The following is a 27369-nucleotide window of genomic DNA, read 5'->3' as shown; positions in this document are numbered from 1 at the left end:
TGGGAGTGGATCAGGGCAACAGTGAGGGTTTTTGTTGTTTCCAAGGTGAGAAAGGGGCGGATTCTAGGTATGTTCTTCAAGTGCAAGCGACAAGAGCGGGCAAGAGATTGGAGGAGGTGAAGGAAAGATTGGTGTCAAACACAACGCCCAGACAGCGCGCCTGCTGGCTCGGCGTTATTGTGGTGCCACACACGGAGAGGGAGATGTCAAATTTAGGGAGGTGAGTAGATGGCGGGAGCAGAAGAAGTTCAGTTTTGGAAAGGTTGAGTTTCAGATAGAGAGCGGACATGATGTTGGAAACTGCAGCCAGACAGTCACTGGTGTTCTGTAGTATAGTGGGGGTAAGGTCAGGGGATGAGGTGTATAGTTGTGTGTCATCAGCATAAAGATGGTACTGAAAGCCAAATTTGCTGAAGGTCTGTCCAATTGGTGCCATGTAGAGAGAGAAGAGAAGAGGGCGAAGGACTGAACCCTAAGGAACCCCAATAGTTAGAGGAAAGGGGAAAGAAGTGAAGCCAGCGAATGATACACTGAAAGAGTGGTCAGATAGGTAGGAGGAGAACCAGGAGAGAGCAGTGTCCTTTATTCCGATTGAGTGGAGCATAGAGAGTAGGAGGTGGGAGTCAGCGGTGTTGAAAGCTGCAGAGAGGTCAAGAAGAATGAGCAGAGAGTACTCGCCATTACGTTTTGCTGTCAGAAGGTCATTGGTTACTTTAATGAGTGCAGTTTCTGTAGAATGTAGGGGACTGAAGCCAGACTGATGGGTCTAGAAGAGAGTGAATGGAGAGGTAATGGGTAAGGCGGGAGTAGAGCAGGCGCTCCAAGAGTTTAGAGATGAAGGGGAGATTGGAGACTGGTCTGTAGTTGTTTGTGCAGGAAGGGTCAAGAGAGGGCTTTTTTTTAATAATGAAGTAATGATGGAGTGTTTGAAGGATGAGGGGAAGATACCAGAAGAGAGGGAGAGGTTGAAGATTTTAGTTAGGTGAGTAGTGACGACTGGAGAGAGAGACTGGAGTAGATGTGAGGGAATGGGGTCAGTGGTGCATGTAGTGGGATGAGAAGAAGAGAGGAGCCTGGAGACTTCTTCTGTGACTTGGTCAAATGTGGAGTGATTCAGAGGAGATGTGGGGAGGGATGGGAGTCACGGCACTTGGTGGCTGGGAGCCAATTTCCTGATGGATGTTCTCTATTTTCTCTGTGAAGTAGGAGGCCAAGTCCTCAGCACAAATGTCCGTGATAGGGGCCTGCGCTTTAGGACTGGGGAGGGAGTGAAATGTGTCGAAGAGTTTTTTTGGGTTGTTGGATAGTGAGCAGATCAGGGTGGTGAAGTAGGACTGTTTGGCGAGGTGAAGGGCAGAGTTATAGGTTTTTAACATAAATTTATAGTGGATAAAGTTTTCTAGTGTGCGAGTTTTCCTCCATAGGCGTTCTGCACTTCTAGAGCATCGCTGGAGAAGTCGGGTTTGCGGTGTGGGCCAGGGCTGTTTTACTCTGTGTTTAGAGGTTCTGAGGGTGAGGGGCACTACTTGGTCCAGGGTGCTTCTGAGAGTGTCATTGTAGTGATTTACAGCCAGATCAGGATAGGAAAAAGAGGAGATTGGGGACAGTGATGAGTGAAGGGAGTCTGTAAGTCTATGCTAAGTCATGTGATAAGGCTTGTTAAAGGGTCACAATTGATTTTTAGGATTGCTACTTCCTGTAGGAGGCACTAGAGTTCTAGTCCTCTTCCTCTCTGAAGAGACTATTTGCTTATTTCTCAGAGGAGCATTGCGGCTTTAAAAGTCTCCTCACCGTGACATGCTTAACATGTCGCTCTCCGCAACGAGAATGTTACCCCTTAGATGACATACAGGGACATGGTCTGATCATACCACAGCTCCTGGGCAGGAGGAGAGAAAAAAAAAGTTTATAAACATTACAGCACAGGTGTAATGTCGGCGTCTCTGCCTCCTGCCGGGCAGAGATGCCGTTCCCCTCACTGCCACGGTCCAGCTCCCCTGCTCCTGCTGCTGCTGTTGCGCACACTATGCGCAGCTTCCCAGGCACTGTGCTTAGGGCGCGCGCTCCCTCCCTCTTAAAGGGGCCGCGCGCCGTCCTAAAGAGTCCCCGGCCAATGGCCGGAGGACCACTCCTATATAAAGCAACTCCTCAAAAATGGAGGTGCCTGTGCAAGGTTGTTGTTTGTGTACTAACACTCTCCTCAGCCCTTAGGTTCCAGTGCCCGCCAGCCTGTCTGTTAGCCGTGCCCGCCAGCCTGTCTATCAGCCGTGCCCGCCAGCCTGTCTATCAGCCGTGCCCGCCAGCCTGTCTATCAGCCGTGCCCTCCAGCCAGTCTATCAGCCGTGCCCGCCAGCTTGTCTATCTGCCGTGCCCACCAGCCTGTCTATCTGTCGTGCCCGCCAGCCTATCTGCCGTGCCCGCCAGCCTGTCTATCAGCCGTGCCCACCAGCCTGTCTGTCAGCCGTGCTCACCAGCCTGTCTGTCAGCCGTGCTCACCAGCCTGTCTGTCAGCCATGTCCGCCTGCCTGTCTACCCGGATCACCTGTCTGGTTACCTGCTGTGTCCGCCTGCTTGCCTACCTGGATCACCCATCTGGCTACCTGCCGTGCTCAGCTTCAGCCATCTGACCCTTGGGAGTCGTCTGCTCTCACACAAGGTCGGCCCCAGAGTGGCACCTGGTCCACCTGCCCGGTCCCTCCTTGGTTCACGGAGTCGACTAAGCCGCCGTGCGACCGGGGTTGGTCCGAGTAGGCACTTAGTTATGCCCCTCTGGTCCCTCCTTGCATCCCAGCACAGAGGTTCCACCACCCGGATCCGTAACAATGGGATGGCAAATAATTCTTACTTTGAAGTAAAACATGTTTATAAACAGGCAGGGAAATATTTTACCTCACAAAAAGAATCATTTGCGATCCCCAGCTGTAATGTCAGTATACTCTTTTTATTTCTCCCCTGCCCAGGAGATGTGGTATGATCAGAGAAAGCAATCTTGCTTGCTATTTTTGCTCTGTTCTGTTTTTGTTTTCTGATTTCACCCTTTTAGTTTATTTTCTGTACATGATTATGATATGCTGTTATTAACAGCATTTAGAGATATGTTATACAGTAGACACATGGACGAGATGAGCAGAACATCCCATTGGTGCAATCTTTTCAGCGTCACAGGGGCCCAAGAGGAAAGGGGACCCATTTCCACCTCCAAAGCAGGTGGAATTTTGTATTATGATGAGCTATTGGACTGCAAAGGGCCCATATATTGTTGTTGCACAATGTCCCTCTTCTGTTTGTATCTTCTCCTACAAATGCGATGATATAGTAACATGAGGAGACAACTGAAAAGTGATAAATACAGAATAGGAAAAGGCCATCCTATTATCAACCTCAATTGCCAGAATGAAAACTGATAAATTTCAGGATTTTTTTTAATATAGATAGTGCCATTGAAAAAAAACATCTTAAGAAATATATGTAAAATAAAAACAGATAGTTATAATAATTAATTTAGCTGATTATACATTTCTTTTAATACAATAGTAATGAGCTTTTAGGATGAACTGAAATCCATAGTTGCTCCACTAATGACAATGTAAGTTTGTTTGTTGTCCACTTCTTTTATAATAATAAATAAATAATACGTATGTGGTATCAATCTTACTAACCTGTAACATGAACATAACTTATCAGCAGTGGAGCCAATATAATATGAAGAAAAACCATGCCAGCGTCCAAAATTTAATAAAATCAATGATGTTTATTTAAATCTTCTTAAAATAGCAGTGAGCCATATCAAACATGGTGGACAAAAAAAGAACCATCCAATTAAGCTTTTCGAGCCATTATGTCCTTAGTCATATCACCTGCCTGTTTGACTAGTCTATAGCGTGGTCCCTTGCTGGGCTGTGGAGTCGGAGTCGGTATAAAATGGACGACTCCGAAAAAATATAATAGATTGGGTACAGTAGTTCAATGCAGTTTGGGAGGAATATTTTTTCATAAGAATTTGGGAAAGTTATTGAAATGTCCTATAAATGTCTGTCCTATTCCTGATCTAAGGGTCTAGACTTTTAGCTGAGATAAATCTGTGCTACAGTAAATTTATCACTTAAACATGAGCCATGTATGAGGGATTCGGAGTCGTGGAGTCGCAGTCGGTGTCATGGAAATTGAGGAGTCGGAGGTTTGGCTTACTTACTCCAGAGCCCTGGTCTCTAGTAAAACTACCTAGCTGTGTTCATACAGCCAGTGCCTGATACTTGCTGCCCACGGATTGGGCAGCATGTATCAGGTGTCAGGTTCTCTGTAAGATGAAAAAAATGAACTTACTTGAAAGTGGACAGCTCCCAGCCATAACCAGAAAAAAAATAAAAGATAGTCGAACTGTAACCTGTCTCACAAAAACGTATGCCCCCATACGGCTACATCATCTCAAGAATAAAAATGTTGTAGCCTTCAGAATACACAGTCCAGAAATAGGCCGTTTGAGGGTTGAACCCCTTCTTCATGACATGTGACGTAAATGTACATTACATGTCGAGTGTGGGTATATGAAGCGGGCTCAGAAGCTGAGCTCACTTTATACATAGCAGATACCGGCTATGTTGTAAAAAAAAAAAAACACGGATATTTGATTTGTAGCTTTCATTCGTAGCCTTCATTCAATCTATTAAAACATTTTATTATTTAACCCATACTGTAAAGATTGTAAGAAAAAAATCAAACCATCAGTATTTGTAGTAGTTTTCAGTCACCCTGACTCCCCAAAAAGTGTAATTAAAAGCATTATGTACCTACTAACAAAAATCAAGACCTCTCAAAGCTCCATCAAAGAAAAGATACAAAAGTTATGGCTCTTGAAATAAACAAAGGGAAAAAATGAAATTGGAAAAATTAAAATTGGATCCTTCACCTTTTTTCCGTTTACACTGGTTTCACGATGTACATGATGATTTTCATTATAATGGAATTAGTTTGGGACAACAGGAACATAGTGAAACTTACCTTTAAAGAAAGCCTATGACATTTTGGAAAACTATATGAAACAAAAAGACATAAAACCTCTCTTAAATATGCATAATTAGAAATACTACAAAAATTCTGTTTAAAGGGAATCTCTCAGTAGGATCAACCCACCATTGCTGCATTTAAAAATTGGACAACCAGCTTGTTATATTACTTCATGCTGGATGTAGTAATATAAGAAGACATGCAAGATGAATTGTATATTATAGAGCAGCAGGAATAGGCTGGAGATAACAGCTGAGGTAAATCCTTCTAAGTGTGTTGTGGCTGTCTGTGTACAGTATTTAGTTAGAGACACAGATTAACCCTTTAGAAACAGCCGTCTCCTGCTTCTGAAGATTTACCCTTTAGGCCAGGGGTCTCAAACTCAGCTGGGCATATGGGCCGCACACGGAAAAACATTTAATTTGGGGGGGCCGCATTATTTGCATGACAAAGTGACATTTTTAGTGATACCATTTTATTTTCTATACACCTTTTTACTGGTCCTCATCTTGCAGACATGGTCTCCCATCCTGGTTCCCCATATTGCAGACATGGTCTGCCATCCAGGTCCCCCGTATTGCAGACATGGTCTCCCATCCAGGTCCCCCGTATTGCAGACATGGTCTCCCATCCAGGGCCCCCGTATTGCAGACATGGTCTCCCATCCAGGTCCCCCGCATTGCAGACATGGTCTCCCATCCAGGTCCCCCGTATTGCAGACATGGTCTCCCATCCAGGTCCCCCGTATTGCAGACATGGTCTCCCATCCAGGTCCCCCGTATTGCAGACATGGTCTCCCATCCAGGTCCCCCGTATTGCAGACATGGTCTCCCATCCAGGTTCCCCCGTATTGCAGACATGGTCTCTCATCCAGGTCCCCCATATTGCAGACATGGTTCCCCATATTGCAGACATGGTCCCCATATTGCAGACATGGTCTCCCATCCAGGTTCCCCATATTGCAGACATGGTCCCCCATATTGCAGACATGGTCTCCCATCCAGGTCCCCCATATTGCAGACATGGTCCCCATATTGCAGACATGGTCCCCCATCCCTGTCCTTATTTTGCTGACATGTCCCCCCCATACTGCGCACTGGGTCCCCGTCCCCCCATACTGTGCACATGGTCCCCGTCCCCCCATACTGCGCACAGGGTCCCCATCCCCCCCACACTGCGCACAGGGTCCCCATCCCCCCCACACTGCGCACAGGGTCCCCGTCCCCCCACATTGCACACAGGGTCCCTGTCCCCCCCACACTGCGCACAGGGTCCCTGTCCCCCCCACACTGCGCTCAGGGTCCCCGTCCCCCCATACTGCGCACAGTGCCCCCCCCACATACTGAGCACAGATCCCCTGTGCTTTATTTCACATGACAGAAAAAAAAATTCTCACCTGTCCTCCGTTCCCTCTGCGTCCTTTCTGCACCTGTGGCCCGCAGGCACAGACCCCATAACGATCGCGGCTCTCTCCAGCAGCCGCCGACATCAGCGCTATAGTGCAGTGTATTGCTGCGCAGAGACCAGCTCTCTGCAAAGCAATACCAGTGCCAGCCGCCGGCCTATCAGAGGCCAGCAGCTGACATCTGCGCATGGCAGTGACGTCATACGCCGCTACGCTGGGACGCAGATGTCAGCTGCTGGCCTCTGATAGGCCGGCGGCTGGCACTGGTATTGCTGTGTAGAGAGCCGGTCTCTGCACGGCAATACACTGCATTACAGCGCTGATGGAGAGAGCCGCGATCTTTACGGGGTCTATGTGCCTGCGGGCCACAAGATGCCGCCGGAATTTCTGCAGCATAAACGCTTGGGAAACGCTTGGTAATCCGCCCCCCATGGTTCCCAATGACAAGCCGCACTTTCAATGCCCATGTTGCGGATTTTTCCGCAGCGTTTATGCTGCGCTCAAAATCCGCAGCATGTCCATTAATTTTGCGGACAAGCAGCGTAATCGCCGCCATTGACTTGCATTGGACCGCTTGACATCCGCATCACTGCATTTGCACATGCGGATATCACACGGTTCAATATGCGGGTGGTACCCAAGTCTGGAGGAGAGAAGACTCTCATCCAGACCTGGGTACCATAGAAACTGTAAAAAAAAGAATTTAAAATAAAAAATAAAGTTTATACTCACCTACCGATGTCTTCCCGGTGTTTTGTCTGCTCCGTCCGGTGTCTTGCAATGTTCGCGTTGATGTGAAGGACCTGCCATGACGTCACTGAGTCATGTGACCCATCACATGGCTCAATAACATCACCGCAGGTCCTTCACACCCCCGCAAGCAGTGCAAGACACCGGACGGAGCAGACAAAACAACGGGAAGACATCAGAAGGTGAGTATAAACTTTATTTTTTTTATTTTTCACCATTCTTATTCTTTTTTTTAACTAACTTGGTCACACTACTATAAATCCATGCCGGTTGCATGGATTTATATAGTGTGACCAAGTTGTCAAGCACTTTTCCAAGTGATGCTAAAATCGCTTGGAAAGCGCTTGATAACCCGCATGCAGAAATACATGCAAAGACGCTTCACAAACGCTTCTACCTGGCGGGAAAACCGCATTTAAAATGCGCATGCGTTTTTCCTGCCAGGGAGAAGCATAAAAAAATATGCAGCATTTCTGCATCGTGGGCACTTAGCCCTATAATAAGTTATGTCCTCTTTCTTTACCTCGGCTGCATAATACACAGTTACTTTTTATTACATTGGTCAGAAATAACTATATTCCTTGTGAAGTAAAATGTAGGTTCAGATGGGAGATGAGATCAATTCTCACATTATTTGCGCTTTGCTGAGTTAGTTTCGATTGGGCTGCATTGATGAATTAAATCTGCATGAGTGCAAATTTTTTTAAATGAATTTCAGTTAGCTGATTTCCCCATGATATTCTATGGAACAGTCGATTAAAACTAAACAGGCCAAATCCTGCCAGATGCTGTAAAGATTCAGCTCTCCCCTCACATTTGGTACAAAGAGAATTTAACAAGATTTTGCGCTTACTGTGGTTAAGTGATACTAAAACCTGTACCCGATAATGCTGATGGAAATCATCTGATTTGACAATTTAAAGGGAACTTATCACATCCCAAAACTCTATTAACCTGCAGATATTTGGCTAATCTGCAGCTTAATAACTTTCCAATACTGCCCGGCCGGCTGCACTGAAGGCCCAATTACTGGGAGGAAATGACCTTTATTCTTACTGGCAGCCTTCGACTTTCATAGAGTTGCGGCCCGTGCAGCTTCAGTCACTGCTCAGTACATAGTGAGCGGCGGCTGTAACCACACTCCCGCACTGACTGACAGCTGGCACAGCAGCGCATCATTACAGAGCAGAGCGAGCTCTCAGTCAGTGCTGGGGCGTGGTTACAACTTCCTTTCACTATGTACAGAGGAGTGACTGAGGAGATGCTCTGGACATGACTCTGACTGAAAGCCCAAGGCTGAAGGGAGGAATAAAGTTAATTTCCACCCGGCAGCTGGGCTTTCAGTGCCGCAGCCACTCGGCTTTAGAATGCTATTAAGCTGCTGATTAATACCTTTTTGGGACGTGACAGGTTCCCTTTAAAGCACGCCAGTCAGCAGGATTGTGCTTAGTAATCCACATACACTTTCAGGTGGGCGCTGTTATACTGAGTAAAATGATTGCTCTCAGTGGGAAAAACAAGATAATCTTGTAGTTATGATACCTTTTAATGGATAACAAAAATAAAATAAATGATGTTACAAGGCAAGCTTTTGGGACAACTTAGCTCCCTTCCTCAGGCATGGTATGGTATAACATGATACTTTTGTTGATGAATTCCGTCCAGTGGTTCTTTTATAATCTTCATTTTCATTTCTGCCATAATGATATGCATATGCTCTGGTGCTCTCATTATGTATTCATGTATTCCTATCTGTGCCTTGTGACAGGTCACTGTGCTTTCAGTGACCTGCCTACTATTTTACATACTGGCTTTGTAATTCTGTGTCACATTGAAATTTACATTCCCCAAAGTGGCCGCGGCTGCCAGTGCATGCGCAGTAGCATCTCTCGTTTGCCAATAGATGCCACTGCGCACGTGCAGGCGCCATTTTCTTTTGGAAAAAGAATTTGGGTGCAGCAATATGGCGCCGCGCATGCTCACTAGCATCTCTCGGCAACCGAGAAGCACTACTGCACAAGCATGGGCGGCGGGGGCCATATTGCTGCAGGTAAATTTCTTTTTCCTCCAGCAACATGGCTATTGCGCATGCGCGGACGCCATTTTGCTAGAGAAAAAAGACATTTGCCTGAAGCAATATGGCCCCTGACACCTGCGCTTGCGCAGTAGCATTTCTTGGTTGCCGAGAGATGCTACTGCACATGCGCGGCGCCATGTTGCTGCACCCAAATTCTTTTTCCAAAAGCAAAAATGGCGCCCGCACGTGCACAGTAGCGTCTCTCGGCAAACGAGAGATGCTACTGCGCATGCGCTGGCGGCCGTGGCCATTTTGGGGAATATAAATTTCAATGTGACACAGAAATTACAAAGTCAGTATGTAAAATAGTAGGCAGGTCACTGAAAGCACAGTGACCTGTCACAAGGCAGATAGGAATGCATGAATACATAGCGAGAGCACATGCATATCATTATTGCAGAAATGAAAAGGAAGATAATAAAAGAACCACTGGATGGATTTCATCATCAAATGTATCATTTTACTCAGTATAACGGCGCCCACCTGTGTATGTGCTTTACTAAGCACAATCCTGCCGACAGGTGCACTGTAAATGTGAATAGAGTAGAAGAGAATCTTGTGTGATATGCTGTTCTTATAGCTGCAGGTCTGTGCTACTGATAAATTTTATATTTTAAGTCGGATAAAGTATGTGATCAGCCAAAGAACAAATTTTAGGTGATTACCGTCTTGCTTAATAATATTTACTCCTCTTTTCCTGTTTTTAGGCATGAATGAAAAATCTACAAAAGGAAATCTACGCAAGAAAAAGCTTTCACATCTATTAAAGAGCTAATAAAAGTGAAAAAAAGCATGTCAGTATATTGGATTTTATTTTTTTTTTAATTCCTAGCATTTTTTTAAGTAGATTGAAAATGGGCCTCCATGAAAAATCTGTTGACAATATCACTGAAAGCTGCTGCATGGGAAATACATTTCCTCGCCACAACCAGAAGCATCCATTTTTTCATAAGAAACTGAGACTTATTAGAATACTGGGTCTTTTATTCAGTATAACAGCCATAAGCACTTTGTCCACTTCAGTTGGTGCCTTTTTAAAGACAGAGCTTTACAGCAATGACGTGACCAGTGCTACAAATAGCCATACTCCGATGCAACGGCATCAACGAAATCTGATGGACTTTGCAGAGCAAAACCAGAATGATACCCCTGGTTCCACTATTTCCATGAACTATAAAAATGAAAAAAATAAATCTGCTTCCAAGGGGGAATACCCAGAAGACATTTTTTCTTTAGAAGACAGAAAGAGGGGTGCTGTTGTGCTCCATATATTTGGAATGATTTATATGTTCATAGCACTAGCTGTAGTTTGTGATGAATTTTTTGTTCCTTCATTAACAGTCATCACTGAAAAACTGATGATTTCTGATGATGTGGCAGGAGCAACTTTTATGGCTGCTGGTGGATCCGCTCCAGAACTGTTTACATCACTAATAGGAGTATTTATATCTCACAGCAATGTTGGTATTGGAACCATCGTTGGATCAGCAGTATTTAATATCCTCTTTGTAATTGGCATGTGTGCTTTATTTTCTAAGGAGGTGTTAAACCTCACCTGGTGGCCACTGTTTCGAGATGTGTCTTTTTATATTGTGGGATTGATTATGCTCATAACTTTTTTCTTGGACAATTTCATCCAGTGGTGGGAGAGCCTCATGCTTCTCATAGCTTATCTAACATATGTTACTTTTATGAAGTTCAATGTCCAAGTAGAAGACTGGGTGAAGAGGAAACTGAACCGGAACAAGGTTGTTAAGGTATCGTCTGCTAATTCTGAAGGAAAGGTTGGTTTTGTTTAAGTATTTGATTAAATATTGGATAATATCAGGGGCTAAAAGCATGAAATGTAATATAAGTTTAACAAGGACAGGTACAGTATCAAATAAATAGTATTTCAGGGTACTCATTTTTTTTTTTGCTATTGAAATTTATGCTCCACTATGAATTGTAAAATGATAAATGATCTTTTCTGAAACAGATTTTGCTGGTGTTCAACTACTGTGCTCAATACTAAACTGTGTATGATATGAATGCAAGTATATTAAGAATATGTTCTAATTAACATTGTTGTTCTAATATTGTCTACTGTGCAGCATTTTTAGTTGCAGGTTTATGTTCTGATCCTGTTGTGTAAGTTGACAGACACAGAAGGAGGTTTAAGAAGTGGTGATGGGTATATAATATAGTGAAGTGCCAGAAAGCCTATTTAGCAGGGAGACTATAGACAAGTTAATCCTTCACTGAGCAATGTTAAATAAAGTCAGTGAATTTGTAGCAGATTGCTTCAAATCTTTTTTAATATATTGGTTTTTTTTAGAGAAGCCATGTGCAGAAGCATGTGCATGGTGCCTTAACAGATTCACTCAAAGTCACCGCGACTCCATAATACAGTAGTGCAGTTAGTTACACTCTGTTCCTCCATATATTTGATATATTAATGCTTCTAGGGAATAATGCCCCTGTAATTTAATAATATGGCATCCAATTGAACATTAACTAATTCGCCCCTAAGCCCGTTTTCACTTTTCTGACCAGGCCAAATTTTACAATTTTGACAAGTGTCACTTTACATAACTCTGGAACACTTCAACGAATCCCAGTGATTATGAGATTGTTCTTCATGACACATTGTATTTTATATTAGCGGTAAATTTAGTTAGAAATTTTTGGCGTTTATTTGTAAAAATATCAGAATTTTGGTGAAAATTTCTCAATTTCTCAATTTTCAAACTTTCAATTTTTAAATCCTTAAACCAGTTAGTTATGTTGTACAAAATCGTTTATAAATAACATTTCCCATATGTCTACTTTATATCACCATCATTTTTTAAACTTTTCTTTTGTTAGGAAGTTAGAAGGGTTAAAAGTTTATCCGCAATTTCTCATTTTTCCAACAAAATTTACAAAACCGTCTTAGGGAACACATCAAGTTTGATGTGACTTTGAAGGGCCTATATGACAGAAAATACCCAAAATTGACACCATTTTAAAAACTGCACCCCTAAAAGTGCTCAAAACCACATTTATTAATCATTTTTGGTGCTTCACAGGATTTAAATCAATGTGGAAGGAAAAAATGAACGTTTTAATTTTTCCTACAAAGATGTTCATTTAACCTCAAATTTAGAATTTTTGCCGTGAAAATAAAAAATTCACGTTTTTCCCACAGCAATGTTTTTTAGCCCCAAATTTTGCATTTTCATAAGAGTAACAGGAGAGATTATACCATACAATTTCTTATGCAATTTCTTTTGAGTACACTGATACCCCATATGTGAAGAATACCACTGTTTGCTCGCACAGCAAGTCTCAGAAGAGAAGGAGGGCCATTTGACTTTTGGAGCGCAAAATTGGCTCAGATAGCGGACACCATGTCACTTTTGTATAGCCGCTGATGTGACTAAACAGTGGAAACCCCCCACAAGTGACCCCATTTTGGAAACTACACCCCTCTAGGTGCTGAGCACCTTGAACTCACAGGTGCGTCACAGAATTTTATAACGCTGAGCTGTGAAAATGAAAAAACACATTTTTTCCTCAAAAATTTTGCTTTAGCCCGAAATTTTCAATTTTCACATGGGTAATAGGAAAAATGGACCAAACTATTTGTTGTGCAATTTCTCCTGAGTATGCCGATACACCATGTGGTAAAAAGCTACTGTTTTGGTGCACGGCAGGGCTCGGAAGGGAAGGAGCGCCAATTGAATTCTGGAGCGCAATTTTGGCTGTAACAGATTGCGAATGCCATGTCAAATTTGAAGAGCCCCTGACATTCCAAAACAGCAGAAACCCCCACAAGTGACACCATTTTGGAAACTTCACCTCATGAGGAATTCATCTAGCGATGTAATGAACATTTTTAACCCTCAGGCGATTAACGGAATTGTATAACATTGGGTTCAGTCAATGGAAAATTACCATTTGTTCCACTAAAATGTTACTTTAGCCCCAAGATTTCAATTTTCAGAAGGAATAATAGGAGAAAATGGACCAAAAAAATGGACCAAAAAAATTGTTTTAGCACCAGATTTTACATTGTTACAAGGGGAAATGGGTAAAAATGGCACCAAAATTTGTCACACAATTTTTGCTGAATGTACCAATACCCCATATGTGGCTGTACAGTACTGCTTAGCCACACGGCGAGACTCGGGAGGGATGGAGCACTATTTGACTCTTGGAGAACAAATTATCGTAGAATAGTTTGCATACTCCATATTCAGAGCTAAGTGCTAGAAGAGCAGAATTCCCCCTCAAGTGACCCTGTTTTGGAAATTATACCCCTTTGGAAATTTAGCTACAGGTGTAGTGACGATTTTGACTCCATGGGTGTTTGCCAGGAACAAGCAGCAGAGGATGTTGCTAAGTGAAAATTGCAACTCTGCCACTGCAGTGTCCATACGTTGTGCCCAGCTTGTCCTTCTGGAGACATGGACCCTGTAAATTAAGCGGGTTCTCATCGCTACAGAAATACCAAACATGGATGCTAACTGCGGTTTAGGTACGCTGTGGGGCTCAAAGGGAGGGGAGCATTTGGATTTGGGAGCCCAGAATTTGCTGGATTTCTTTGGGGGCGGAGCCATAGTGCTTTTCCAGAGCCTTTGTACTACCAGTAACTGGAAGCCCCCTATATTTCCGTTAACAGATGACGGACCTGAGTGGGGACTCACTTTTTTTGTGGATTGAGTTGAAGCTTTCATTGTGAACATTTTACATAACATTTTGGATCACATTTATCCGGCGCACTACGTTGAGCACTTACTTTGGGGTTTCCATCTAAATCTCTGAGTGACGTGGTTCAGATGAAACCCCTGAGGGATCCATTTACTATAATAAGGTAGCAGAGTTACTCTGGACTCTCTTCAGCGGTGTCCATCTTTAAAGAGGTGCACAAAGCTGTGGTCAACCGTGCTCATGTGCACACTTAAAAAGACAGTCATTCTGGATCATAGGCCAAACAGCGTCCACAGTGTCTACATCTGTTTCATTATAGGGATTCTTCCACTGCAGTTTCCGTCTGAATGACGTATTTCCGAGATTTACACGGAAACTCCGGTGTAAGCGCTCAGCGTAGAGCGCAGGATAAATATGAGCCAAGCCTTACTGCTATCTTTGGAAGGCAGAATGAACAGATCAGCAGCAGGTGAAGAATTTGTTAGATTTATTTTTTACGCTGTTCCTCATGCGCGGTATAAGTGGTTAAACTACTTTATTCTTTGGGTCTGTGCGATTACAGCGATACCAGGTTTTTATGTTTGGCTGCTGTTGCTCACTATAAGATCCTTTTTTTTTTTGCAAAACAAAGTCTTTGCATCACCATATTTTGAGAGCTATAATTTTTGTATATGAGTCATATGAGGGCTTGTTTTTTGCGGGACGGGTTGACGTTTTTATTGGTACCATTTTCGGGCACATAACATATTTTGATCACTTTCTATTTCAATTTTTGGAAGGCAGAATGAACAAAAACAGCAATTCAGGAATTGTCTTTTTATTTTTTTTATGCTGTTCACTGTGATAAAAAGTGATAAGGGAGCTTTATTCTTCGAGTCAGTATGATTACAGCGATACGTGCCACATTTATATAATTTTTCTTTATGTTTTAACATTTTTACACAAAACTATTTTATAGAAAAAATAATTGTTTTTGTATCGCTATATTCTGAGAGCTATAGGTTTTTTATTTTTGCGTTGATGGAGCTGTATGACGTCTTCAGAGATACCATTTGACTTTTTGATCACGTTTTATTCCACTTTTTGTTTGGCAGTATGATGAAAAAGCATAGGGTTTTTTTTTTTTTTAGTGTTCACTTAAGGGGTTAACTAGTGTGACAGTTTTATAGGATGGGTCGTTCCGGACGTGGCAATATTAAATATGTGTACTTTATTTATTTGTTACATAAATATATGTATTTATTGGAATGATATTTTGTCTTTTTTGTGACCTTTTTTAACATTTTCAAAAACTTTTTTTTACTTTTTTTTATTTTGTTCCAGCATGTGATCTCAACATTCTGGTTCCATAAAAAATGCCCAAAGAAAAAATGGCCACAGAAAAAAGCCCACAGCCTTGAATGCCCACACGGAAAATTGCCCACGTGGACAAAATAACAACAGGTTATTAAAGCAGTTTATTAAAGAAGGCTAAGGCTGAATTCACACATGGAAAATTGGGCACATGGTACAGCCAGAGTCACACTGTACCCACGCTCCGGAGCAATATAACATTTTATACGTTGGAGGTGTGTGATAATAACGTTATATCTAATGTTGAGTGAATTTGTTCGGCATTTCAAATTCGTGTTCCGGCTTGTTTGCGTAAAAAAATCGGCTTCGCCTGCAAACATCCCTGATTTGCCAAGCTGTCATGCAGATGTTATCTGTGTGACAGCGTGGCAAATCAGGTGTGTTCGTAGGCGGAGCCGATTTTTTTGGCGCAAACAAGCCTGAACTCCGAACACGAACCTGAATTTGAAATGGCGAACAAATTTACTCAACACTAGTTATATCGGTACAGCCGGGGTCACATTGTACACAGGCTTCGTAGCAAGGCCAGCTTTAGGTTTTCGTGGGCCCCGGGTGAAAGAGTCTCAGTGGGCCCCTTTAACACATACCACGATTCATGATGCACGATACGGCAGAGAATTACTGGTATAGTACAATGCCAAAGATTTCACTTCTTAAATTACATGACTGATAAATTCTACAATAGCTGAGAAACTGGCAAATCCTCACAGTGCATACCCTGGGGAGACTCAAAAGTTTTCGTTTTTAGACAGGACAGTATAGTCTTCCATATAGTATTATGGCCACCACATAGTCCTCTATACAGTATTATGGACACTTCATAGTCCTCCATACAGTATTATGGGCACCACATAGTCCTCCATACATTATAATGGGCCCCATATAATGCTCCATATATAATAATGGACTCTATATAATGCTCCATACAGAATAATGGACCCCATATATTGCTACATACAGAATAATGAGCCCCATATAATGCTCTATACAGAATAATGGAACCCATACAATGCTCCATACAGAATAGTGGACCCCATACAATGCTCCATACAAGATAATGGACCCCATATAATGCTCCATACAGAATATTGGACCCTATTCAATGCTCCATACAAAATAATGGATCCCATATAATGCTCCATACAGAATAATGGGCCCCATATATTGCTGCATACAGTATAATGAGTCCCATATGTTGCTCTATACAGAATAATGGACCCCATATAATGCTGCATACAGAATAATGGATCCCATATAATGCTGCATACATAATAATGGACCCCATATAATGCTGCATACAGAATAGTAGAATTATAATCAAAAAAGCATATTTGTCCTACAAATATAAATGGAGTTGCTGACACAACATAACCATATACATCATATAATTCGGTCCAAATCTGATATATGCACAGAAGACCAAATTAATTCAGCAAGCACAAAACTTTATTAATATAAAATATACAAACACATAACAGCTAAAAAGCACCTCCGTACCGTGAGGGACCAAAGTTTGCATACGGGTGTAAGAGTGTATGTGTACCTATTACAAGTATACTACAACTACACAATAGTGCTGTAATGTAGCCAATGAGTTGTATGTTAAGCCATAATAGTACAGATACAGTGATCAGAAATAAAAGGAATTAGTATACCTAAGTCTTTTTCACATGTACTGTTGCTTAGCTCTATTCCTCCCATTCTGTATATGCTTTTTTCATTTTTATTGCCCAGATGTAGTACTTTGCATTTTTCCCTGTTAAAAACCATTCTGTTGGTTGCTGCCCACTGCTCCAGTTTATTTAGGTCTTTTTGAATCCTCTCTCTCTCTTCTCTAGTATTAGCTATCCCTCCTAGCTTTGTGTCATCAGCAAATTTAATCAGTTTACCCTCAATTCCTTCATCTAAATCATTGATAAAGATGTTGAACAATACAGGTCCCAGGACGGAGCCCTGTGGTACCCCACTTGAGACATTCATCCAGCTGGATGTGAAGCCAGTTTACAACCACCCTTTGAGTCCGATCACTAAGCCAGTTATGAATCCACCTAACAGTTGCCTGGTCCATTGCATACTTGGTCATTTTTTCAATAAGGATGGTGTGAGATACTTTGTCAAATGCTTTGCTGAAGTCAAGATATACTATATCTACAGCATTTCCCTGATCCACCCAGTCAGTGATTCTGTCATAGAAGGAAATTAAGTTAGTCTGACATGACTTGTTAGTTACAAACCCATGCTGACTCTGGTTAATCACTTCATTCTTATCCATGTACTTACATACATGTTGTTTAATAATTTGTTCAAAGATTTTTCCTGGTATAGAAGTCAGACTCACCGGCCTATAGTTCCCTGGGTCCACCTTCTTCCCCTTTTTGAAGATAGGAACAACATTTGCTCTTCTCCAGTCTTCTGGGACTTCTCCTGTTCTCTAAGAATTTTCAAAGATTATGGAGAGTGGTTCTAAAATTTCTTCTACGATCTCCTTCAGAACTCTGGGGTGTAATTCATCTGGACCTGGAGACTTGAACTCATTTATGTTAGCTAAATATTCCCTCACAATCTTTCTGTTTACAGATAACTTGGATTCTTCTATTCCTTTAAAAGGACAGTGAAGATCAGTTGATGTTACATTTTCTTTCTGAGAGAAAACAGATGCAAAATAGGAATTAAAAAGTTCGGCCTTCTCAACATCCTCTCTTACCATTTCTCCATTTTCATCCTGTAAAAATCCTATAGCATCTTTGACTTTTCTTTTACTTTTGACATACCCCCAAAATCCTTTTTTATTGCTTTTGACATCTCTTGCAAGCCTTAATTCATTGTCAGCTTTAGCTAACCTGATACGTGCCCTGCAGGATCTGCAGACTGCATTATAATCTTCTTTAGATATGCCTCCATCTTTCCATTTAATAAACCTTTCTTTCTTTTTAGCATGTGTTTAAGTTCTGTGTTCATCCATCCTGGTTTCCTTAAATGCTTCCCATTCTTCCTACTTTTCGGGATTGTTAACGATTGTGCTTTGAGAATCTCATTTTTAAAAATTTCCCATCCTTCCTGGACATTTTTGTCCTTAAGGACATCCAGCCATTGGATCCCTCCTATTCTCTTTCTGAGTCTCTTAAAATTTGCCTTTCTAAAATCTAACCTTGAAGTTTGAGTCTTCACATGTCTTCCTCCTCTAGTTATCCAAAATTCTATAATAGCATGATCGCTGCCTCCTAGGGTCCCAGCCACCTTTACCTCCTCAACCATTTCCTCCCTGTTTATAAGGATTAGATCCAAAGTAGCAGATCCCCTTGTTTTCTCCCCTACCTTTTGGAAGATAAAGTTGTCAGCAAGAGAGGATAAGAATTTGCTTGACCTGTTAGTTTTACTTGAGAGAGATTCCCAACAAATGTCTGGATAGTTGAAATCTCCCATGACCACTACGTCATATTTTTTGGAGAACTTGGTCATTTGATACATAAAGAGTTCATCCATATCTTCAGCTTGCCCAGGTGGCCTGTAGTAAATGCCTACAATGGTGTCCTTTCCGTTGTTCTCTCCTTGTATTCTTACCCAAACAGTTTCCACAGAACTCCCAGTCTCTGAAGCTTCAATCTCTGTGCAGATATTCGCTTTTCTAACATACAATGCAACACCTCCTCCTCGTTTATCAAGTCTGTTTCTTGCAAATAAGTTGTATCATTTTAGCCTTTTATTCCAATCATGTGTATCGTCCCACCAAGTTTCAGTGATTCCAATGACATCATATTTCTTTTCCTGCATTAGTAGTTCCAATTCTCCTTGTTTGTTGCCCATGCTTTGTGCATTTGTATAAAAACATTTTAGTTTGTGATTGGTTTCTCTTCCTCCCATATTTTTATTATTTAGATTTTTTTGTCTTTGTTCTTCCTTTCCACTTCCAGTAGCAGAGATCTCAATAGTATTTGTCAGCTGTATGGCTTTTTCTGGCCTTTTGCTTCCCTTCCCACATTGTTCTAGTTTAAAGCTCTTCTGATGAGTGTAGCAAGGCGACTTCCAAATACATGTTTTCCAGTCTTCGTAAGGTGCACCCCATCTCTAGCAAGTAGTCCATCGTATAGGTAATTCATTCTGTGATCCAGAAATCCAAATCCTTGTTGACGGCACCATCGACGTAGCCAGTTGTTCACCTGTAGAATCTTATTCCACCTCAATGTTCCATGGCCATCCACTGGGAGGATGGATGAGAAGACCACCTGCGCTCCCAATTCTTTCACTTTCTTGCCTAAGTCTTCAAAGTCACTGCAGATGGTTTCCAGGTCCTTTCCTGCGGTGTAATTTGTCCCCACATGTATTAGCAGGAATGGGTAGTGATCTGTAGGTCTGAAGAGTCTTGATATCCTGTCAGACACATCTTTAATTTTTGCTCCTGGAAGACAGCACATTTCTCTTGAGGTTATGTCTGGTCTGCAGATAGCGGCCTCTGTTCCTCTTAACAGGGAATCCCCCATGACCACCACTCTCCGTTTTTTCTTCACAACATTCTTCTTTCTCCATCCAGGAGGATTCTGAGGGCTTACAAGGTTATTCATTGCTGGCAAAGTCTTATTTTGCTGTATTTCTTCATGGTTCTCCTGTGTGAGAGCCTGGTACTGGTTCCTGAGCAGTATGGGTGCTGACTGCCTCTCGATCCTCCTGCTTCTGTGGGTCACATGCTTCCATTCCTCTGTTTCGTCAGGTGCAGTTCAAATTTCTTCTCTTTCTGAATCATGAAGAGATAATTCTGCTCTGTCTAAGAACTCTTCACCTTCCTTAATGATTTTTAAGGTAGTTAACCTCTCTTCTAGATTTCGCAACTTTTCCTCCAACAGGGACACAAGCTTGCATTTCTGGCATGTGAAGTTTGGCTTTTCCACTGGCAAGTCTGTGAACATGTAGCAGGATATGCAGCTCACCAAATGGCTCATGGACTCTTCCATGTTCTTATTGTTAATATTCTGAAAACAGTGAAAAAAGCTTAAAAAAAAAGTTTCAAACCTCTCCTGGTTTACCGATGTCCTCTTTTCAGCTCCAACAGACAAAATCCAGTGTTCTTTGAGCTCGCGGAGACTCTTTACTTACCCCAAAATGCAGTGGGAATATGCAAATTATCTCCTCAGGACTCCTCTCCTGGTTTACCGATGTCCTCTTTTCAGCTCCAACAGCCAAAATCCAGTGTTCTTTGAACTCGCGAAGACTCTTCACTTACCCCAAAATGCAGTGGGAATATGCAAATTATCTCCTCAGGACTCCTCTCCTGGTTTACCGATGTCCTCTTTTCAGCTCCAACAGCCAAAATCCAGTGTTCTTTGAGCTCGCGGAGACTCTTCACTTACCCCAAAATGCAGTGGGAATATGCAAATTATCTCCTCAGGACTCCTCTCCTGGTTTACCGATGTCCTCTTTTCAGCTCCAACAGCCAAAATCCAGTGTTCTTTGAGCTCGCGGAGACTCTTCACTTACCCCAAAATGCAGTGGGAATATGCAAATTATCTCCTCAGGACTCCTCTCCTGGTTTACCGATGTCCTCTTTTCAGCTCCAACAGCCAAAATCCAGTGTTCTTTGAGCTCGCGGAGACTCTTTACTTACCCCAAAATGCAGTGGGAATATGCAAATTATCTCCTCAGGACTCCTCTCCTGGTTTACCGATGTCCTCTTTTCAGCTCCAACAGCCAAAATCCAGTGTTCTTTGAGCTCGCGGAGACTCTTTACTTACCCCAAAATGCAGTGGGAATATGCAAATTATCTCCTCAGGACTCCTCTCCTGGTTTACCGATGTCCTCTTTTCAGCTCCAACAGCCAAAATCCAGTGTTCTTTGAACTCGCGAAGACTCTTCACTTACCCCAAAATGCAGTGGGAATATGCAAATTATCTCCTCAGGACTCCTCTCCTGGTTTACCGATGTCCTCTTTTCAGCTCCAACAGCCAAAATCCAGTGTTCTTTGAGCTCGCGGAGACTCTTCACTTACCCCAAAATGCAGTGGGAATATGCAAATTATCTCCTCAGGACTCCTCTCCTGGTTTACCGATGTCCTCTTTTCAGCTCCAACAGCCAAAATCCAGTGTTCTTTGAGCTCGCGGAGACTCTTCACTTACCCCAAAATGCAGTGGGAATATGCAAATTATCTCCTCAGGACTCCTCTCCTGGTTTACCGATGTCCTCTTTTCAGCTCCAACAGCCAAAATCCAGTGTTCTTTGAGCTCGCGGAGACTCTTTACTTACCCCAAAATGCAGTGGGAATATGCAAATTATCTCCTCAGGACTCCTCTCCTGGTTTACCGATGTCCTCTTTTCAGCTCCAACAGCCAAAATCCAGTGTTCTTTGAGCTCGCGGAAACTCTTCACTTACCCCAAAATGCAGTGGGAATATGCAAATTATCTCCTCAGGACTCCTCTCCTGGTTTACCGATGTCCTCTTTTCAGCTCCAACAGCCAAAATCCAGTGTTCTTTGAGCTCGCGGAGACTCTTCACTTACCCCAAAATGCAGTGGGAATATGCAAATTATCTCCTCAGGACTCCTCTCCTGGTTTACCGATGTCCTCTTTTCAGCTCCAACAGCCAAAATCCAGTGTTCTTTGAGCTCGCGGAGACTCTTCACTTACCCCAAAATGCAGTGGGAATATGCAAATTATCTCCTCAGGACTCCTCTCCTGGTTTACCGATGTCCTCTTTTCAGCTCCAACAGCCAAAATCCAGTGTTCTTTGAGCTCGCGGAGACTCTTCACTTACCCCAAAATGCAGTGGGAATATGCAAATTATCTCCTCAGGACTCCTCTCCTGATTTACCGATGTCGTCTTTTCAGCTCCAACAGCCAAAATCCAGTGTTCTTTGAGCTCGCGGAGACTCTTCACTTACCCCAAAATGCTCCACACGGAATGGGCCCCATATAATGCTCCATTCGGAATGGGCCCCATATAATGCTCCATAGAGAATGGGCGCCATATAATGCTCCATAGAGAATGGACTCCAGATATAGCTCCCTACAGTATGGGCCCCATATAATACTCCATACATTTAAAAAATCAAATACTCACCTTTCCTCGCTGGCGGCAGGTCAGGACTCCTCAGCATCTCTCGGCTCTCTGCACTGTCAGAGCCCAGAGTGTGCTGTAGTGAAGTCATCGCGCCCTCTGTCCTGACACATCACAGTGTCAGAAGACACGGAAGATGCCAGAACTGCGGTGGAACAGGGAGAGGTAAATATAGCAAGTGCCGGGGCCCTAAGCAAGGCGGGGGGGAAGCCCACTCACAGGCACCAGCCCCCCCCCGACTTATGGGCCCCATAGCATGCCTTGTCCATGACGGTGAGTGGACCACCCCTCTTGCTCAGGGCCCCGGCACTAGCTCAGGTGCGCCATGTGCCGATGCCGGCCCTACTCCATAGTGATATAAGATATTACAGGTCGGGGGGGAGGTGATAATGTCATATTGGTACAGCGGGGGTCACACTGTACTCAGCCTTTAGAACCAGGGGCGTACATGGAAATCATATACCATAGCAGAAGTTTTAATTAGGTTGACCCCCAACAAATAAAATAAATAATATTCGGCGGGGTCACAGAAGAGCATATCTCAACTTTGCAGCCCTTACAAAGTAATTTTCCTCCTACTGAAGCCCCTAGGTTCCCATTCATTGCACCCATAAAGTATGATGCCAACAAAAGTGCCCCCCAAACAGTTTGATACCCCCTCAGTGAATTCCTATATAGTATCCTCCACACACACAGTATGATGACCCTACTTTACCCACCTCAACTCCCCTGGCAAAGTATTGTGACCCCAGCACAGTATGATCTCCCAACTGTGACCCCCACACAGTCCTCCATGCAGTATAATGGGCCTACATTCAGTATAATGGCCCGCATCTCACTACACTGTATAATGGCCCCCACTAGCCCTAACAAACAGTATAATGACCCCTATCCCACACAAACCTTCACATTGTATAATTTAATTCATACAGTATAATGGCCCCCACATAGCCCGCCAAATATTATAATGGTCCAAACATAGCCCTCCATATAATATAATGGGCCCCATATACAGTACAGACCAAAAGTTTGGACACACCTTCTCATTTAAAGATTTTTCTGTATTTTCATGACTTTGAAAATTGTACATTCACACTGAAGGCATCAAAACTATGAATTAACACATGTGGAATTATATACTTAACAAAAAAGTGTGAAACAACTGAAAATATGTCTTATATTCTAGGTTCTTCAAAGTAGCCACCTTTTGCTTTGATGACTGCTTTGCCCACTCTTGGTATTCTCTTGATGAGCTTCAAGAGGTAGTAACCGGAAATGGTCTTCCAACAATCTTGAAGGAGTTCCCAGAGATGCTTAGCACTTGTTGGCCCTTTTGCCTTCACTCTGCGATCCAGCTCACCCCAAACCATCTCGATTGGGTTCAGGTCTGGTGACTGTGGAGGCCATGTCATCTGGCGTAGCACCCCATCACTCTCCTTCTTGGTCAAATAGCCCTTACACAGCCTGGAGGTGTGTTTGGGGTCATTGTCCTGTTGAAAAGTAAATGATGGTCCAACTAAATGCAAACCGGATGGAATAGCATGCCGCTGCAAGATGCTGTGGTAGCCATGCTGGTTCAGGCTGCCTTCAATTTTGAATAAATCCCCAACAGTGTCACCAGCAAAGCACCCCCACACCATCACACCTCCTCCTCCATGCTTCACGGTGGGAGCCACGCATGTAGAGTCCATCCGTTCACCTTTTCTGCATCACACAAAGACACGGTGGTTAGAACCAAAGATCTCAAATTTGGACTCATCAGACCAAAGCACAGATTTCCACTGGTCTAATGTCCATTCCTTGTGTTCTTTAGCCCAAACAAGTCTCTTCTGATTGTTGCCTGTCCTTAGCAGTGGTTTCCTAGCAGCTATTTTACCATGAAGGCCTGCTGCACAAAGTCTCCTCTTAACAGTTATTGAAGAGATGTGTCTGCTGCTAGAACTCTGTGTGGCATTGACCTGGTCTCTAATCTGAGCTGCTGTTAACCTGCGATTTCTGAGGCTGGTGACTCGGATAAACTTATCCTTAGAAGCAGAGGTGACTCTTGGTCTTCCTTTCCTGGGGCAGTCCTCATGTGAGCCAGTTTCTTTGCAGCGCTTGATGTTTTTTGCAACTGCACTTGGGGACACTTTCAAAGTTTTCCCAATTTTTCGGACTGACTGACCTTCATTTCTTAAAGTAATGATGGCCACTCGTTTTTCTTTACTTAGCTGCTTTTTTCTTGCCATAATACAAATTCTAACAGTCTATTCAGTAGGACTATCAGCTGTGTATCCACCTGACTTCTGCACCACACAACTGATGGTGCCAACCTCATTTATAAGGCAAGAAATCCCACTTATTAAACCTGACAGGGCACACCTGTGAAGTGAAAACCATTTCCGGTGACTACCTCTTGAAGCTCATCAAAAGAATGCCAAGAGTGTGCAAAGCAATCATCAAAGCAAAAGGTGGCTACTTTGAAGAACCTAGAATATAAGACATATTTTCAGTTGTTTCACACTTTTTTGTTAAGTATATAAATCCACATGTGTTAATTAATAGTTTTGATGCCTTCAGTGTGAATGTACAATTTTCATAGTCATGAAAATACAGAAAAATCTTTAAATGAGAAGGTGTGTCCAAACTTTTGGTCTGTACTGTAGTATACTCTACCCCATAATCCTCCATATAGTATACTGCACCCCATAGTCCTCCATACAGTATAATGCACTCCCCATACTCCTCCATTTAGTATAATGCACCACCCATAGTCCTCCAAATAGTATAATGCACCCCATATTCCTTCATACAGTATAATGCACCCCATAGTCCTGCATACAGTAAAATGCACCCAATAGTCCTCCATATGGTATAATGTACCCCATAGTCCTCCATATAGTACAATGCACTCCCCATAGTCCTCCGTACAGTATTATGCACCCCATAGTACTCCATACAGTATAATGCTCCCAATAGTCCTCCATACAGTATAATGCACCCCATAGTCCTCCATATAGTATAATGCACCTCATAGTCCTCCATATAGTATAATGCATCTCATAGTCCTCCATATAGTATAATGCACCACCCATAGTCCTCCAAATAGTATAATGCACCCCATATTCCTTCATACAGTATAATGCACTCCATAGTCCTGCATACAGTAAAATGCATCCAATAGTCCTCCATATGGTATAATGTACCCCATAGTCCTCCATATAGTACAATGCACTCCCCATAGTCCTCCGTACAGTATTATGCACCCCATAGTACTCCATACAGTATAATGCACCCCATAGTCCTCCACACAGTATAATGCACCCCATAGTCCTCCATATAGTATAATGCACCTCATAGTCCTCCATATAGTATTATGCACTACCCACAGTCCTCCAAATAGCATAATGCACCCCATAGTCCTCCAAACAGTATAATGCACCCCATATTCCCCCATACAGTATAATGCACTCCATAGTCCTCCAAATAGTATAATGCACGCCATAGTTCTTCATACAGTATTATGGCCACCACAATGTACTTACAGATTAAAAAAAAGAAATACGATACTCACCTCTCCTCGTTACCCCACTGCTCTGGTCTCTGCAGTGAGTGTTCTGAAGCACTTGCACTTCTCAGGGCGGCGCGCGACATGTAGTGACGTCATTGCGCCTGCTGCGCTAAGACATCAGACGCTGAGGGGGAACGATGGGAGAGGGTGCATCAGTTGACGTATCCTCTCTCATCATTGGTTTCAACCGTATAGGCATCCGTGATACTGATACAGTTGAACATGCGATGATGGGGCCCCCATGCTGGTTCTGTTACTAGGCTCCCCTTGCTCACAGACCCCATAGCGGACGCGTGGCATGCGGCCATTGGCAGTACGCCACTGACCGAAGCAATATAACATATTACAGGTCGGGGGGTTATAATAAGTTTATATCGATATAGCCAAGGTCACACTGTACACAGGTTCCAGAGCGATATAACATATTACAGGTCGGGGGAGAGGTAATAATAAGGTTATATTGGTACAGCCGGGGTCACACTGTACACAGGTTCCGGAGCGATGTAACATATTACAGGTCAGAGGGGCGGTGATAATAAGGTTATATTGGTACAGCCGTGGTCAAACTGTGCACAGGCTCTGGAACGATATAAGATATTACAAGTCGGGGGAAGAGGTGATAATGTTATTTCAGTACAGCCAGGGTCACACTGTACACAGGCTCCAGAGCGATTTAACTTATATCAGATCGGGGGGTTGGAGGTGATAACTGTTGTTATTTTGTCCATGTGGACAATTTGCTGTGTGGGCAACTTTCCATGAGGGCAATTTCTCTGCGTGGGCAACCTTCCTTGTGGGCAATTTTCCTGTGGGCATTTTTCTGGTCACCCAACTTTCCCTGCCCTGATCACTGATCTAATACTCTGTAACGCTTTTGCATTGTAGGGTATTAGATCAGTGCATGGTGCACAGGGAGGAGGCGTGTCAGCTACTGCTCTGAGCAGGAGCTTACAGGCCACTGTACCTGGATGACCATGTGGGTATCTTTCTTCCCGGGGTCACCATGGAGACCATCAGCACAACGTGATCGATGTCGCTGTCACTATTGAAAGCTGCATCAGAGGGGTTAAATTCCTACGATCTGTGCTAGAACCGATCATGGGCGCACGGAGTGAGCCCTCACGATTGTCACATCGTACATGTACAGTGGTTTGCTGGAATCCACCTCCCGAAGCACCGTACATGTACGGCGGATGTTATGAAGGGGCTAAACTATTTTTTTTAACAAAATCATATGTAATCCAATAAAAAATAATCTTTTTATTCGTCTTAATAAAATCTAAGGTGTACAGAAGTAGAGTAGGATCCAGTAGATGTTTCCGAGGCTGTATGGAGTTGGTAGTAAACATAATGTCTAAGATATATTTTAAATATTAGAAATATATTAAAAAATGACCTGAAGTGTGAATGCTTCTACCTTCAAAGCATATACAGTTATATGAAAAAGTTTGGGCACCCCAAATCTACTCAGGCATTCATGCAGAGGAACAATTACAATGTTCTGGAATGGCCAT

The 27369-nt window shown here is 43.0% G+C and overlaps 1 protein-coding gene across 4 annotated transcripts in view; it reads left to right on the top strand.

The window, feature by feature from the left end:
* Positions 1–27369, top strand: part of SLC24A2 (solute carrier family 24 member 2) — a 443547-nt gene that overhangs the window by 49667 nt on the left and 366511 nt on the right. For 3 of the 4 annotated variants that reach the window (XM_073665915.1, XM_073665934.1, XM_073665907.1), the window contains exon 2: positions 9944–11020. In XM_073665915.1, the coding sequence (XP_073522016.1) occupies positions 10091–11020 (930 nt within the window). In that variant the 5' untranslated portion in view covers positions 9944–10090. The remainder of the gene's footprint in view (positions 1–9943; positions 11021–27369) is intronic. The other variant, XM_073665926.1, reaches the window with a different exon arrangement.

The sequence above is a fragment of the Phyllobates terribilis genome, unplaced genomic scaffold (genome assembly GCF_046119375.1).
Source record: "Phyllobates terribilis strain yellow unplaced genomic scaffold, ASM4611937v1 Scaffold_1__5_contigs__length_1240528914, whole genome shotgun sequence".
NCBI classification, from domain to species: Eukaryota; Metazoa; Chordata; class Amphibia; order Anura; family Dendrobatidae; genus Phyllobates; species Phyllobates terribilis.
The sequence above is the reverse complement of the archived record's forward strand: the minus strand, read 5'-3'. Positions and strand labels throughout refer to the sequence as shown.